The sequence below is a fragment of the Xenopus laevis genome, chromosome 7L (assembly GCF_017654675.1).
Source record: "Xenopus laevis strain J_2021 chromosome 7L, Xenopus_laevis_v10.1, whole genome shotgun sequence".
NCBI classification, from domain to species: domain Eukaryota; kingdom Metazoa; phylum Chordata; class Amphibia; order Anura; family Pipidae; genus Xenopus; species Xenopus laevis.
In genome coordinates this window covers 31,795,902-31,812,584 of record NC_054383.1, presented here as the reverse complement: position 1 = coordinate 31,812,584, position 16,683 = coordinate 31,795,902, and the positions used below count along the sequence as shown (strand labels likewise).

Genomic DNA, 16,683 nt, shown 5'->3' with positions numbered 1-16,683 from the left:
GTGGGGGTCCCTATACCTTCTAGGCCCCCTTGCAATTGCAGGGTCTGCTTCCTCTGTAGTTATGCCTCTGGGTGTTGGAAAATGTTTCATTCTCAGATCACACAAGGTTCCCTCAGAAAGATAGTCTAATAATAACTGCCTTACAGAGGATGGACAATACTGCCTTAGAACTACTGCAAACATTTAAATTTTTTCCAGCATTCATCAAGCCTGGAATTCCCTGCACTGGGGGATCCCTGCTATTAACGGATATAGTTAGAAGTTACTTTCCTTAGATGACCTCTTAAGTTTTCCTTTGGTTCCACTTGCCCCAAGGATATTTATAGCCCTTAAGAGTAGTTCTGGCTTAGTTTTTAACCACGAAAGTTTCAAGTTTAATGTGCTCACATTGAAAACCTGGAAGCTCCAAGACAGTGGTCCGTTCTCTTGCTTATTATGTAAATGAAGCTGAAAGGAAAGAAAGACCTTCAGCTCTGGAAACTGATTCTATCTTGGGCATTTCTCTCTCTTTCATTGCAGCGTTTGGCTAAGGAGAAATGTATCCAGATGGAAAGAATGTGCTTTGTGCGAGGCAGTGAATGGTGCAGATTGTTAATATGTATAAAGCAGTGCTGAAGGGAATTCCTTCTTTCAAAATGTGACATAATTCCACCGGAAAACAACGTATTACTTCCTCGCCTGCAATCAGAACATACAAACTTCCTTGCTTCAAAGCCTGATTTGCATTCAGAACTCCAACTAAATGGATCTTTTCTCTCTAAAAACCCTTTAACAACCAGGGAACATGGAATCTTATGAACTTGGAGTCCTATTTTCTTTGTAGTTACATGTACACACAGCCCCAGGGAGCAGCCAAGGCAGACCGTTTCTTTCTTTAACTCATATGGTGCTCTCAATCTGTCGTCTACCTATCTACCTCTGTTTGAATGAAAGGCTGAACCTGTAATTATAAAGATACTAGATTAATAAAAGGGGTCACATTTCATACCCAACTTTTTTGGGTCTATAGAATCATGTCATCGTCAGAGGAAAAAATTCAAACCTACTGTTCTTACAGCATGGGCTTAAACTGATTGCCACAGGACTTAATTTCACATCTGTTAGTTATCCCTTTTTTTAAGTTTTTAAGACTGATCTGATGTGGAGGAGCATTTCCATGTTCCTATGATCACAAAGTACTTCCTCAGTCTGATTCTATTTTAGAAGCTACAGATAATTAAATAAGGATAATGCGCAGTAACCATAGTAGATAATATGTAATGCACTGACCCTGTATTATTTCTCATCAAGTTTCTGCAATGAGTTATAAAGGGTCCAAGGGTCATTGGGGTCTAAACCTTGCAACACCCACACTCTCTCTATGATCCCCGTTCCATAGTATGTGCTACATAAATGAGTATCATGCACAAAACATAAATAATATACTGTGTTGATAATTGCCTTCCAACTAAGTGAGTTATCTAATTGCTAATCTTCACCGATGAGTTCCTGCTGAATATCTCGGATTAGTGGTATCCAGATTTTCTGTGAAGCCATACAAAAGAAGTCAGAAAGCAAGAAAAAACTGTTGGCGTTAAGTATGAAGCCCCTTGGCTTCCAGTTGGGAAGTTCTAATGGTGCCTGTTTGGACTATTGTACACTTAATTCTAAGGGCTGAACAGTACTGTTGGGGTTTGGGTTGGGCTGAACAGAATTGGTACTGGTACTCATTCAAGTCGATATCAGGCAGCAGGGTTTTTTTTTAACCAGGTAAAATTCTCCCCATTTGCTAAGAACCTTATTATGAGCAGTGACATGTGGGGCCCTAGGCTACATCCACATAAGACCTCTTTCAAGGCTACTGCTGGGCCCAGATTCATACACCCAAGCTCTCTACACTGGGTCAAGTTTGGCACACGCAAATACCGTCACTGGATCTGCATGCATCTGGACGCACGCCCTGTCTTCTTCTTCCAGCAAGTGCCTCAGACTGGACCCAGCAGTGCAAATAAAAATAATATTAAAAGAAAATAGAAATGGGCTCCTGATTACACTAGGCCCTAGGCTATAGCCTAGGGTAGCCTGTGCATTAATCCACCAATGATTATGAGTTTTTATGTAATGCATGGAACTGCCATTTAAGACACCAATGTCATACTACCGGTATATACTGTGGGTGGTCTTTCAGTCCATTCCCATTGGCTATATAAGTTTTGTATAATGGGACATATAAAGGACACTCATTTTGTTTCTATGGATGGTGACATGTCATCCCATCATAAAGGGAATACTATGAGCTTCTATACATTGATGATGAAATGAAGTTTCATAGCCTGGGGGTAGCAAGTCCGTTGTTGGTTATGGTAATTATCGGAAAGCACTAATACAAAAGACTGATGGAACTGTAGAAATGTCTTTGAGTTAATCATGTCCCAGTAATAATAGAGCACATAATTCAGCTATAATTATATATACATCTTTATGAAAAAAGGTGGTTTCCCCTGTAATTACCAGGAGAAGAACATCGGGTAGGTGGTGGGACAGGTGCTCTGGCTTAGCCCCTCTAACTGGGTGGCACATTAATGAGCTGGCTCCATGCAGATGATGCCCTAGCTGGATCTGAATAAAAGACCCAGGCATTGCAGGGTATCTGTACTGATTATAGGTATGAGACCCGTTATCCAGAATTCTTGGGACCTGTTTTTTTCCAGATGAGGAATCTTTCTGTTCTTTTAATCTCCATTCCGTAAGATTTGAAAGTAAAATAAGAATGGAATTTTTTTTTAAATCAGATTGAAATAATGCAATTAAAAGAAGTGGGGCTAGTAATCCCAGCACTAAAACAATAATACAGATAAATGTAGTGGTACATGATGAGCTTTGTATGGCTGCTGCTGTCTGTGTTATGATTAGATTAATATTTGTTGTTGTTTGCTGCCTTGACTACAAATCCTCAGAGCCCATGTACATAATCATAACAAAGATATTATTGATTCCAGACACCGCAAGCTATTCAGACCTAGTGCTCACATGTACAGGTTCATAGACAAATAAAACCATCAAAAAGTAACAGACAGCTCATCTGGATTAAATCATTTGCTATGAGAAGTTTTATTTCAGCTCTTTCCTGTGGGTGATTAGTAACACTATACTGATTTGGAAAGTGTCTGAAAAAGAATCTATGACACTTTCTGAATCAGTAAAAATAAAGGAGAAGGAAATGTAAAAATTAAGTAAGCTTTATCTATATACACCAGTAAATCATCAAAGTAATGCTGCTCTGAGTCCTCTGTCAAAAGAAACATTGTATTTCTTTCCTTCTATTGTGTACACATGGACTTTTGTATCAGACTTTCTGTTTTTAGCATAAAACTCCAGGGCTAGGGCTTGAACATGCTCAGTTTGCTTCTCTCTCTCTCCCTCCTCCCCTCCCTGCTGTAATCTGAGCCCATAGCTATGAGCGAGCAGGGAGAGACTCAGGCAGGAAGTGATGTCACACCAAAATAATATGGCAGCTGCTATCATAAACAAAAAGTCTTAGAAAATCGCTTGACGTGACCTCAAAAGGAAGCTTTTCCACTCGCAATAATGTGAATCACTGGTGGTAAAACCCATGTGTCGCTACAGTCTCCAAAAATTGCTTGAAGTTTTTTGAATCTCTGGTGGTAAAACCCATGTGATGCTTCAGTCTTCCAAAAATCTCTTGGTTTCTTCTTGAGGCATCCTCAAGCGAATTTTGGGAGACTGAAGCGACACATGGGTTTTACCAGCAGCAATTCACATTATTGCAGGAGGGAAAGCTTTTACGGAAGATTAGTCATCCACAGAAGCAGATATTTATCGCTACAGATTAATCTCCTGGTGTGCCATTGCCCTAAAGAAGAACACGGGTTCATACAGTACATCAGCCCCATAATATTCTCTTTAGTCTACGCTTTCAAAAATGGGAAACCACTTCTAACAAAATACCTGTATTTTTCAGTTCTTGAATATATAAGATCCCTTTTATGGAAATCTAATATCCAGAAAGCTCCAAATAATGGGAAGGCCATCTCCCATAAATTCCATTATAAGCAAATAATTAAAATTTGTAAAACTAATTGTATTTTATTTTTTTTTGTAATTCTAAACCAGCACCTTGTACTTGATCCTACCTAACCTGTATGAATCCTTAGGTTGGTGGCACACAAGAAGATTCTGGGGAGATTGATCACCCAACGAAATATCTCTTCTTCTGGTGTCTAATCTCCCCAAATGCCTTCCCGCCGGCAAGAAAAAGTATAGCTGGCAGGATGGCATACATAGCGCTTCGTTTTCTGAAGTTGCCTCACGAGGAATCCCGCCGGCGATTCGTATTCTTACCAAGGGGAAGGTATTTCGGGGACATTAGTCACCCGAAGAAGAGAAGATTTGTTGTTGAAGAAAATGTTGTAGTTTTATGTTGTATCCTTTAGATGGATGATTAACATTCTCCCCTTTAATAATGCTATTACAGCATCCACATGATAGGCACGGGAATGTCCCTATACTAGGATTCCCAAAGAAAGTTGGTTGCCTTATCTTAGGCTGTAACAAATCCACTTTCATTAGTGTACCCCCTATATTCCTAGATCTTCTATATGAAAAGAGGGGTATTCCTTTAAACAATTTGCCAAATTCTACATCTTTTTACACAATCGCCGAATGTTTATGGATAATGGACTTGATTTTCCTTGAGGAAGGATAGAGCTACTCTCTATGGATATTCCCTATGCAGTGACCTTGTTCGACTACAGTTTCCATCCTTTGTGTACAACAAATAAAGGGGTATATTTATCAAAGAGTGAAGTTAATAGTGAGGTTCTGCCACTAGAGTGAAATTCCGCCACTCCCCATTCATTTCTATGGGATTTTTAAAGGCTTATTTATCAAAGGGTGAACTTTCACTTTCACCCATTGAAAAATAAATAGGCCTTTCAAAATCCCATAGAAATGAATTGAGAGCTGCGGAATATCACTCTAGTGGCGGAACTTCACTCTTTGATAAATTTACCCCAAAGGGTGGACGAACTGATAGCTAACATAAATGTTTATATATGAAAAAATTAGTTTGCCATCATATTTTTCATTATTCTGGTGTAACTGGCCCTTTAAGTTTTATGGAATGTTCTTTTTCCTCTTTGATTTAGTCATAATGATAACATGGCCTGCCAAAAACTCCAGGGTGAGAAAATAAACAAGCCAAAAATAGGAATGAATCAAATGCAAAAAATAAATACAATATATCTGATGAAAGCTATACAAATCCCACTGTTTAGGATAGAGCAGTCTGGGTTTTCTCACCCAAAATCACACATTTTGAGTCACTCCTGATTATTATTTTACTTTCCTATGAGCATTAAAAAAAACACTAGCTTGTCCACCTTCCTTACACTTTTATTACATCTTGAAGTCTGACTCACTGGACAGAGAAAGGCTCACTGTTATCTATATAAAAGGATTATGTCCAGTTTATAGATAAATATAAATCTGCATCAGGATATAAGAAGAATGGTTGTCACACAGTAAAATAACAGATATAGAGAGTTGCACCGGTAAAGCCCTCCAAAAAAAGAAAGAAATATATAATCAGTATTTCTAAAAGCAAAATAGAAAATGTAAGCAACCCAATTATTACTTTTAGAAGAATGCAATGTATATTTAGAATGCCTACTCCACTGCATTGTGTCCCTTTTTTTAAGAAAATTGCACGAATACCTTGTTTGATGGGTGTGGGGGGCTGCGGAAGTGATCTAGTTTAGCAGCTAGGGATACAGCTTGGATCACCATTTCATTGTGCTGCTGGTGGGTTTTGTAATTGGACGTCACCATTTCATTGCCAGATTGCATTGCATCCTCGTTATAAATATGCTGTGATGTTAGAAGAGTGGTTCACCTTTACAGTATATTTTTGTATGTTATTGAATGGCTAATTATAAGCAACTTCTCAATTGGTCGTAATTTTTTCTTTGTTATAGTTTTGGAATTATTTGCCTTCTTCTTCTGACTCTTTCCAGCTTTCAAATGGAGGTTACTGACCCCATCTGAAAAACAAATGGCTACACATGTATTGTTATTGCTACATTTTATTACTTTCTATTCAGGCACTCTCTTATTCATATTCCTGTCTCTTATTCAAATCAATGCATGGTTGCTAGTAATTTGGGCGCTAGCAAACAGATTGCTGAAACTGCAAACTAGAGAGCTACCAAATAAAAAAACGAAATAACTCCAAAATAATAAAAAATTAAAACCAACTGCAAATCGTCTCAGAATATCGCTCTCTACATCATACTAAAGGGTAATTTAAAGGTGAACAACCCATTTAAGCTTATTTCTACACTACAGGTAGTCTATATAAATAAAACAGCAAATAATCTTTATGCTGTGCAACCAAACCAAAGAATCCCCTATTCAGAGGTTGGATGGATGACACTGCAAACTCTGATACTTAGAGGCAGCTGATTTAAAATCTTTTTTTAGCTTGCAAGTCACACCAACACAAGGGCATCAAAGTCTAGGAGTATGCACATTGTTCAACCTTTATTGCCTTGTAGCTTCTGCCAACGTGCCCTCACCTATCATCATAGAAAAAAATGGCTACCCAATGTTTTATAAAGGTCCCAAAACAATCTGTTTATGGCTTAAATATGTGGAAGCACGTCCTTTCAGTACAGAGGTTCTGATCCCGTTTTTATCTCCTTTGTTGCAGCTGCAAAACAGAAGAGGACATGCAACAAAAAAGTCATATTCCTCCTAGGAGCTCTGTTTCCGTTGGGTGTTATCGCTTTAGTCACAATCGCAGTAGTACAGAATAAACCTCTTCCAAAGAATATTAAGGTAACGCAAATCAACACCGATAAATATTGTCTTCACCTGTAAATTCTGTTTCTTTCATAGCACACAAAAATCAATCTCCACGGCTAGAAAACCTCAGTGATGGGCTGTAGGTGCTAATGTGGAGGAGAATTGCAAGTGTTCTCATGGTATATGAATATATTGCATTGTGAACATAATAGCTTTTAGATCTAGGTGCTTCACTTCTAAAGTATTCAATACTGCTGGCTACCGACAAAACACTTCTCAAAAGAATAAAAACCTAGAAATATGAAAACCTCCCTCCTGGGCTTTTCATACCTATACTGCAAACAGTCTCTGCTTATCCCCTGGATATACACCTCTCCCCAATAGCCTGAGGCCAGTTTCCTCTACAGCTTTCATCTCTTTCTATGATTCCCATGGTGTACTTAAAGCAGATAAAGACTTGAAATTATTTGTGCTACTACAAAGAAACTCTTTATTAAGAGTTGTCCTATGGTGTCCCACCTCAAGACTAAAGCTCCTCAACTCCCTCCAAATTCTTCTGCTTCCCCTTTATCCTATTTTTCATACTGGCATTCTACTCTAGGTCCAATTTGCTTCTCCATCCTTTCCATATGATGTTTCTTGCTCAATAGCAAAGAACTTAGGCATAACTCTTCCTCGGTTAGGTCTACTGTAATGGCATAGCCCTGCAACGTAGAGGTTTGTAAACATGGATAGCCATCTAAAAGGATTTCTGATTTTTTCTGTTTCCTACTAAAGTTTGGCAACATACCCAGATATGTAAACCATAGAGATGTTGAAGACACAACAAAAGAGGAAGGACATTGTAGTAAATTGTAAGCAGAACAATAATAATTTCTTTGTACATGAAATTATTATTGTTATTACATGTAATCGATTCAAAAAAGGACTTGGATTCAGCCAAATCCTGCTGAAAAGGGCTTAGATTCGGCCAAATTCTCGAGCCGAATCCTGTATTCTGTGTATCCCTAATTATAACCAAAGAGCATCTTTCTCTGTCACTATTTAATGTGGCTCCTGTTCCTGTTTTTGCCAGAAGTTAAGAAGCCTTCATGTGATGCAGAAGAGCTCATTAACTATCATTTTTACCCCGGAGTGTATTGCATACAATAACAAGAGTACAAGACCTGTCCTTAAAAGGGGCTTTTAGGTCTTCCTTGCAGGCATATTGTTCTACTGAAGATAAGCTCTTACACTGTACTTGTAAACACTAAAACGGAAGAAAAAAACACATGGGGAGGCCCATTTATCAAAGTCCGAATTTATCTCATTATTTACTCCGACCAAATCCTCACAGGTGTTTCCCCCTTACTTATCAAAACATTTTCCTGAAAATTTTCTGTGCAGGAAAAAAACCTAAAAAATTATGAAAAGAATTAATCATACGAATTTTTCAGAATTTTTCACCTGAAGACTCAGATTTTTCAGATTTTTGCCGAAAAACTAAAAAATCTTCGGATTATTATACCCAGTGCAGATCAAGATATCTTTGGGACTTCTCCCATTGACTTATATACAACCTCAGCAGTTCTGAAATGCCGGATTTTCAGATTCAGACTTTTCCCATCCTCGGGGGATAATAAATCCCGTAAAAATCTAGGGTTTTTTTCCACTAAAAATTTTGATTTTATAGTAAAAAAACACACATTTTTCCTGGTTTTTTTTGGCATTCAGAGTTAATAAATAACCCCCATAGTGTAATATATCCACTCAAGGGAAAAATCTCATGTGATGGTGCGTATAGCCAAATAAAGTGCTTGGAAAAAAGTGCCAAATAGGTCACACAGTGAGTCAAGCTTCTCACCGGACCTAGTTGAATGTGAGCTCAGTATACAGTACCCACCAGGGCCAATATTCTAATATGCAGAAAATCCAGATGTAGCAGACAATTCCAGCTTCAGGGGCATGTGTCAATTTTGGCTGATTACCTAATACTCCACCAAAGATTCAGCTAAATAGGGTACTGCATGCAAACTCTCATTTGTATATTCAGAAATACAAAAATTGCAAACATCTATGAACAAAATATTGGCAGCTTCAGTTGTACAGAGCTTTAAAGTCACATACATTTAAAATTTCTGTTGAACCAAATAACTATTCTAACGATTCTTGGCCCACTGCCCAAGATTTATTATAATAGTGCCTCTGTTTTTCTTCTAGTATGGCATTGTGCTGGACGCTGGTTCGTCCCACACCAGTGTGTATATATATGAGTGGCCGTCAGAAAAGGAAAATGACACTGGAGTTGTACAGCAGATAAATGACTGCAAAGTTGAAGGTTGGTAAATCATTCCTTTTTTAAAAAAATATTTTGTCTTTCAATGTTGTATTAAATTGTATGCATGAAGTGATGGTATTAGAGTAACAGGAGTAGTGGCAGATTGCAGTCTCCTGTAAGGGTTAGTCCTTAGGTTCTGGCAGCCTGGGACCTGGGGTTTTCTGTATAATAGATCTTTCCATAATTTGGATCTTCATACCATAAGTCTACTACAAAATCATGTAAACATAAAATAAACCCAATAGGCTGGTTTTGCCTCCAATAAGGATTAATTATATCTTAGCTGGGATCAAGTACAAGAAAAAGGAAATCATTTTTAACAATTTGGATTATTTGGATAAAATGGAGTCTATTGGAGATGGCCTTTCTGCAATTCAGAGCATTCTGAGAATTTTGATTATTTGGATAAAATGGAGTCTACGTTTAGTATGTTATAGAATGACTAATTTTAAGCAACTTTCAATTGGCCTTCATATTAATTTTTTTTATAGTTTTTGAATCATCTGCCTTCTTCTGACTCTTTCCAGCTTTCATATGGGGGTCACTGACCCCATCTTAAGGGCAGAGACACACGCAAATCGCCTCTTCTTCAGGCAACTAATCTCCCCAAAAAGCCTTCCCACCGGCTAGAAACTAAATCGCCAGCGGGATCGCACTTGGAGAGCTTTGTTTTCCGAAGACGCCCGAAGTTGCCTCAGGAGAAAACTGAGCAACTTCGGAAAACAAAGTGCTCAGAGTGCCATCCAGCCGGCGATTTCGATTCTATCTGAAGGCTTTTCGGAGAGATTAGTCACCCGAAGAATAGGCGATTAGTCGCCGGGTGACTAAATCTCCCCAAATCTTCCCGTGTGTCTCTGCCGTAAAACAAATGCTCTGTAAGGCTAGGGCCACACGGGAAGATTCAGGGAGATTAGTCGCCTGGCGACTAATCGCTGTGTCTTTGAGGCGACTAATCCCCCTGAATGGCTTGCTGGCAGGGTCGGACTGGGGGGCCCGGGGCCCACCGGGACTGGTGTCCAGGGTCCCCCTCTGGCCCCCGCTACCTAGGCGAATCGCCGCTCGGCATAATTGCCCAGGCGGCACATCGCGCATGCGCAAATGGCGCTAGGCGCGCATGCGTAAACGGAGCTCGGCGCGCATGCGCAAACGGGGCTGCGATGCGCCAAATTTTTTTTTTTTTTTAAAAACTGGTTGGGAGAGGGGGGTCTGGCCCGCCGCCAGTCCGACACTGCTTGCTGGTATCTCGCACCCGCTAGCGCTAAAGTCGCCTGCGCCTATTCTCACGAGGCAATTTCGAGTGACTTTGAAAAACGTGTCGCCGCGTGTGAATAGGCGCAGGCGACTTTAGTGCTAGTGGGTGCGAGATACCAGCAAGCCATTCAGGGAGATTAGTCGCCTCAAAGACGCGGTGATTAGTCGCCAGGCGACTAATCTCCCTGAAATCTTCCCGTGTGGCCTAGCCCTTAAGATACACATTTATTGTTGTAGCTACTTTTTACTACTCTTCTTTCTATTCAGGTCCTTTCTTATTCATATTCCAGTCTCTGATCCATATCAACGCATGGTTGTTAGAGTAATTAGCACCCAGATTGCTGAAATTGCAAACTGGAGAACTGCTGAATAAAAAGCTAAATAACTCAAAACCCCAAATAATAAAAAATGAAAATGAAGTTGCAAATTGTTTCAGAATATCACTCTCTGCCCCATACTAAAAGTTAATCTAAAGTTGAAAATGCTTTAATTCCTTTCTGCCTCCTACATCAGCCTTTTATGTATTTTGTAACTATAAATCCAGTGTATGAGATAATAGTTGGCTGAAAGAAAATATCCTTGTAGACATTTACACGTCTCCTATCAGACAAAATGGGAAGCTCAGCAGACACTTTATTTATTTTTGGCTCACAATGGGAGATCTCTTTATATCACCTTAGGATAAAGCTGGCATATGAGCATAAACAGTGAAAACCATGCCAAGAAAAGCTTTGAATTTGCTGAACTTGCCTGTGTCTCTATTCTCACTGCTGGCCAAAACTATATACTTGTGATGCAGAATGTTACAGTGATACAAACAGAGGGCTGACCAAGGAAAAGTCCTTTAAACCCCACAAGAGGGGTTTATGAGAAAAAATCGAATACACATTAGATTATAAATTAGTTTTCCAATTTTTACATGTGAACCTGAAATCTTCTTATAATGGGGTTCTTTTCTCTATGAAAGGCAATGGTATCTCCAGTTATGGCCACGAGCCATCGAAGGCCGGTCTTTCCCTCCAGAAGTGCATGAATAAAGTCCGTCAAGTCATTCCTGAGATGCAGCAAAAGGAAACACCCGTTTATTTAGGGGCCACAGCAGGAATGCGTTTGCTCAGGTATGAGATTAACTAGAATATTGCATTGAAACGTATACTGTCATTAAAGGTGAACTAACCCCTCCAATAAGAAAAGCACCTACCTACTACCCTAGATAGTCCACCCTCCCTGCATAGCTGATAACCCCTGAGAGTACTCCTAACACAGTACTAATGTATCGGTGCAGAGTAAGCACAGCGGAGCTCATGGGCACCATCTTTCGACTCTTTGGTATTTTTCCTTAAAGGAACAGAAGCACCAAAAATGAAAGTGTTTTAAAGTAATGAAAATATCATGTAGTGTTGCCCTTCACTGGTAAAACTGATTTGTTTGCTTCAGAAACACTACTATAGTTCATATAAACAAGCTGCTGTGTAGCAATGGTGGAAATTGAAAAAAGTCTATATGGCACAGATTAAATAGTGGATAACAGATAACACCATTATGTTCTACAGAGCTTATCTGCTGTGTAACCTGAGCCTTTTCTCCTTTGAATGGCTGCCCCCATTGTCTCCATTAAAACACTTTAATTTTTTGATGTTACTGTTCCCTTAAGTTAACGCCATATTGATGCATGTGCAGTTGGAGCAGTCTGCCTGTTCGTAGCAACTGCGCATGCACCAAAAGTTCTGGAAATTGCTGAAGGGAAGGAAGAGGACCCTGCAGTTTTGAGAATTTTTCAGAGAAGCAGGACAGATTCGCTCATCGCTAGTTAAAAAGTGAAATCAATATAAATTAGATTATAAATCAGATAAGCAGCAAAAACATAACATCTACAGGGTGGCAGATTTCCATAGGTGGATGTACTTCACTGTAACACGGTAAGAAGCTACTGATGTAACGGGACATTATTAGTGTCTCTAATAATATGCACTTCTGGAAATCCCCAATATTGCCCAATGTGGCCATTTTTGTATTTCATGACGTGAATGGCCTCTGTTTGTCAATGTATGCAGAAATTTTGGCAGAAAATGCAGTCTGTTGCTGAGTCTAGGGGGAAAAAGCAGGACTTTGATTCTGAGGGTGTAACCAATTTATGGGAAATGTAAGAAAAGATACAAAGTTTGCTACTGGTCTAATCATCCATAGCAACCATCGTTTAGTGGTTACCTGATTAAAACATCTTATTGGTTACAATGGGTTATTGCTCCTTTGCAAATAACCCAAATAATGAGTTTAAAATGAATTACGGTGCAACCCCAAGAATTCCACAACTAATGTAAATAATTGGGATAATTTATAACTTGTGAAATACGTGAATTTACCACATATGATAAACCTTGCTATCCCGAGACAAACTGTAACTGATCTTCATTTTTTCTTTTGTTATTTTTTTACAGTTGTCTCCTTCATGCTACTAACTGATGTAAAAGTAAATAGCCCCCTAATGAGAATTACTTTGAAGAGTCACAGTGTTTTTTTTTTATTACTCACAGGCTAAATAATGCAACAATGGCCGAGGAAGTCTTGTCTTCAGTGGAAAATATGCTGCGTTCCTTTCCGTTTGATTTCCAGGGTGCCAGAATAATTACAGGACAAGAAGAAGGAGCTTACGGATGGATCACAATTAATTATCTGCTTGGAAACTTTATCCAGGTTAATTTATGCTTTTGGCGCACTGCTCCTACAAAGGAGTCAGTGGGGGGTTCTGTGCTTGATGTGCAATTGAAAGGAAGAGTGGGAAGGAGAGGAACAGTAGGAAGTAAATACATTTCATATTCCTATGCCAGATCTTTGTAATCTGCGTCCAAAATTACCCATTGTTTCCCAGCAAAATCACAGTTTTAGATTATATTTTTTTAGTCAGGTAAAAACCTGAGACCCCCCTGCCCTTACCCAATACATATTCTACAATCCCCTATTCCAAGGTGTGGGTTGCTGGGAGGGGGCAGCCATTCATAGTTACCCCCCTGATCTCATAAATGTAGTTATGCCATACACAGGTCATTATTGCTTGAAAACACAGTTTTTTTTCTGTTTTATAGGATTCAGGTTGGTTCAAATATATGCCAAATTTTAAACCCACTGGAACATCTGGTGCACTGGATCTTGGAGGGGCCTCAACACAGATCACCTTTGAGTCAAAAAAAGAGATTGAATCCCAAGAAAATTCCTTGCACTTCCGCCTGTATGGTAAATCCTATGATGTCTATACACACAGCTTTCTCTGCTATGGAAAAGACCAAGCTCTGCGTCTTCAGATAGCTAACAGTGTACCGGTATGTAAAGATCTACTACACAGCTCTACTGAACGAATGTTGGTTAAACAGGATCTTTTATCCAGAAGCCCAATATCTGGAATCTAAATTACATCCATTTTAAAGGGGTGGTTCACTTTAAACTAACTTTGAGTGTGATGTTGACATTTATTTTCTGACTATTTGCAATTGGTTTTCGTTTATTTTTTTATGGTGTTTGAAATATTTAGCTTTGTGTTCTGCAACATTCCAGTTTGAGATTTTCAGCAGCTATCCAGTTGCTAGGGTCCATTTTACCCCTGCATGTGGCGTTAATAAGAGACTCGAAGATCAATAGAAGATGGTTTAAATAGATTAAAAGGAACAATAAAATTGTAACCACACAGAACAATCATTTTTCGGCTTCCGGAGTGACTCCCATTTGACAGCTGTAAAGAGGCAAAAGAAAAAGCTATAAAACTATAAAGTATAAAAAGTGAAGACCAATTGAACAGTTGCCAAGAATAGGACATTCTATAACATACTAAAAGGTAACTTAAGGGTGAACATCCCCTTTAAGCATATATTCTAATTCAATTGCAGACCTTCTACCTTGGGCTGGTGTGTTTAGTCTTCTTCCCAGGTACTATTAAAAAAAGTACTGTATTGTGCATGTACCTCACCCAGGGGGCAGCACAAGAATATGTGATAGAAGACTAACCACACCTGCTCAGGTCTTCAGTTTTACTTATTTACGGTTAACAGCCAGGAAGCCCGTCTTGGTGATTTTCCCCAGCACTAGGGATCCCACAGGTTATCTTGCTCCATGGTACTTTCCCTACTCCTGAGCTCTTGCAACTGGATCACCGCAGGGGTGCTAACCCCAACTACTCTATTTGGAGCCAGAAAGCTGCACACTAAATACACTACCTCTAACATCTGCTCCTAGAGTTACTATTAATTCGATTTCTACCACTACATAATCTCTTCCTAACCAAGGCCTGTAACCTGCTCAGTCCCACTCCTGTACAAACCTCCACGCAAGGTGGGATCCAGGAAAATAGCCCTGAGCACATGGGCTCTCCCTTCTAAACTTTTAAACACTGCCACCTACTGGGCAAGCAATGAACCAGATCAGATTACTGATAACATTCAGGAAAAGGGTCTTGCGTCCAGGGGCTCACTAAGGACCACTTCAGGTGTCAAAACTACAGGGGGAGACTGCCTATGGCGATGCCTAACCCTCAGGGTCTCTACATTTGTTTTTCAAGAGATCCCCAGTGACAATTCAGCAAGTGCCAAGGGCTTAATATTGGAAATAGGACATGGAAAAGGAAACTGGAAAAAGCGCAAGACTTATAAAGAATGACCTCTCAGATGCTCAGCCCAGCTCAGCAGTAAATCTCACAACACTTGATAACTTTATCTTTTCGGCTGCTAAAAATTGCGACAATCGGAATTTTATTGCCGCCTCCCAAGTTATGTAAACATATGATTTAATCTGGCTTCAGTATATCTTACTATTCTTGAAAGCCAATTGTAATGGGTTCAGAAACATCTCATTTATTCAGTGCAGCTTTGCCAATTTTCTCCTGCTTGCTACACAATTGCAACAATCACGTTTTTATCATTGCCTTTTCTCAACATTCTGAAATGTGCACTGAGATATTATAAAACTTGCCTCAAATAGTTGATGTATTTTAATCATAATTGCTCCAATAAATTGCTCTGATGATCTATATATATGTTTAGATGGGTTTCCTAAACGGTTCCCACTGTTTAACTTACAGTGAAAATATTTACTTGCCAATATGTGCAACAATGCTGTTATGATAATGGGGGTTATTTATATCATCTAAGTTAGCAACTTTTCCAATTCAAGACTTGATTTCAGCTGAGATGCCTTTTTCATAAACTGCAGAAAAATCAAGCAAATTGTAAAGAGGAAAACTCAAAGCCTTGACAATAGAGAGAGAAGGTGCCCATGATAGGCAAATGGTAGCTATAAAGCAAGAGACCAAGACCCTTGGGGTCATATGGGAACCCATGGGTCATACTAAGATCTTAAAACCTGCCCTCTCATCATATGAACCAGTTGGCAACCACGTGTTTCTCTACCTAAGGATGTTTGGCTTTCACTTGGCTTTTTACTTATAGATGGCCCATAACTAATATCTACACATTATACCCTAGTGTTTTGGAAGGATGAGGGTCTCTGACCCGTCGGCAGAAATCTTAAGTTTTCTTTTTAACACATCTTTTGTTGCACCAAAATTTCAGCCGTCTGCCCTACTGCTTAATGAGCACTATGTTTCATTGTTAAGCAAAAATTGCAGAATACCCAGTTTTAGACATCAGCAAGGTCACAGATGTTGCACTGGTTGGCTGTATTATCATTGGAGAATTCTCTTGCATTGCTAATGAAGTTTTTCCGCCATCTAACGTTGACACCTGAAGGATAGAAACGTTAGTCATTAGCCAAGGTTAACTTACCCTTTAAGTTTTCTAAAAGAGGTTCAGTTAATAATTCAGAATAAAGACGATATTTTGAGATTGTCCGTTAGTAGCTTATTTTATTTCTCTCTTTCTCTACAGACTGCAACAGATTCCATCCTTATGGATCCTTGCTTTAACTCAGGATATAGAAGGAACACAAGCACCAGCGACCTCTACAGTAGTCCCTGCATATCTAATCTGAGGATATCAACAGCACCCAGCTTCTTAGATGTTAAAGGGACTGGCAATTACCAGCTATGCAAGCGCAATGTCGAGGCAATCTTCGACAGAACACGTTGTACTTACTCACATTGCTCTTTCAATGGGATTTTCCAACCAACACTGGATGGCACATTTGGGGTAAGAGGGTTAGATCCTACATGTAGTCACTCTCTGGGAGCATGAGGCAGAAAGTCATATTAAGTGAGCAATCTAAGGCTCACTAGGAATGTAGTGGGTTAGTATGCTTGGTGTGTGTTTCCCCAGTGGATCTAGAGACAGAGACACAAACAAATCTTGGGGGAGGGGGGCGTGACACTA

The 16,683-nt window shown here is 39.4% G+C and overlaps 1 protein-coding gene across 1 annotated transcript in view; it reads left to right on the top strand.

Moving 5' to 3' along the window:
• entpd1.L (ectonucleoside triphosphate diphosphohydrolase 1 L homeolog) overlaps nucleotides 1-16,683 on the top strand; it is a 66,974-nt gene that overhangs the window by 43,029 nt on the left and 7,262 nt on the right. The window contains 6 exon segments of the mRNA NM_001092268.1: nucleotides 6,710-6,837; nucleotides 9,004-9,121; nucleotides 11,340-11,490; nucleotides 12,907-13,066; nucleotides 13,456-13,689; nucleotides 16,243-16,503. Of these exon segments, the coding sequence (NP_001085737.1) occupies nucleotides 6,710-6,837; nucleotides 9,004-9,121; nucleotides 11,340-11,490; nucleotides 12,907-13,066; nucleotides 13,456-13,689; nucleotides 16,243-16,503 (1,052 nt within the window).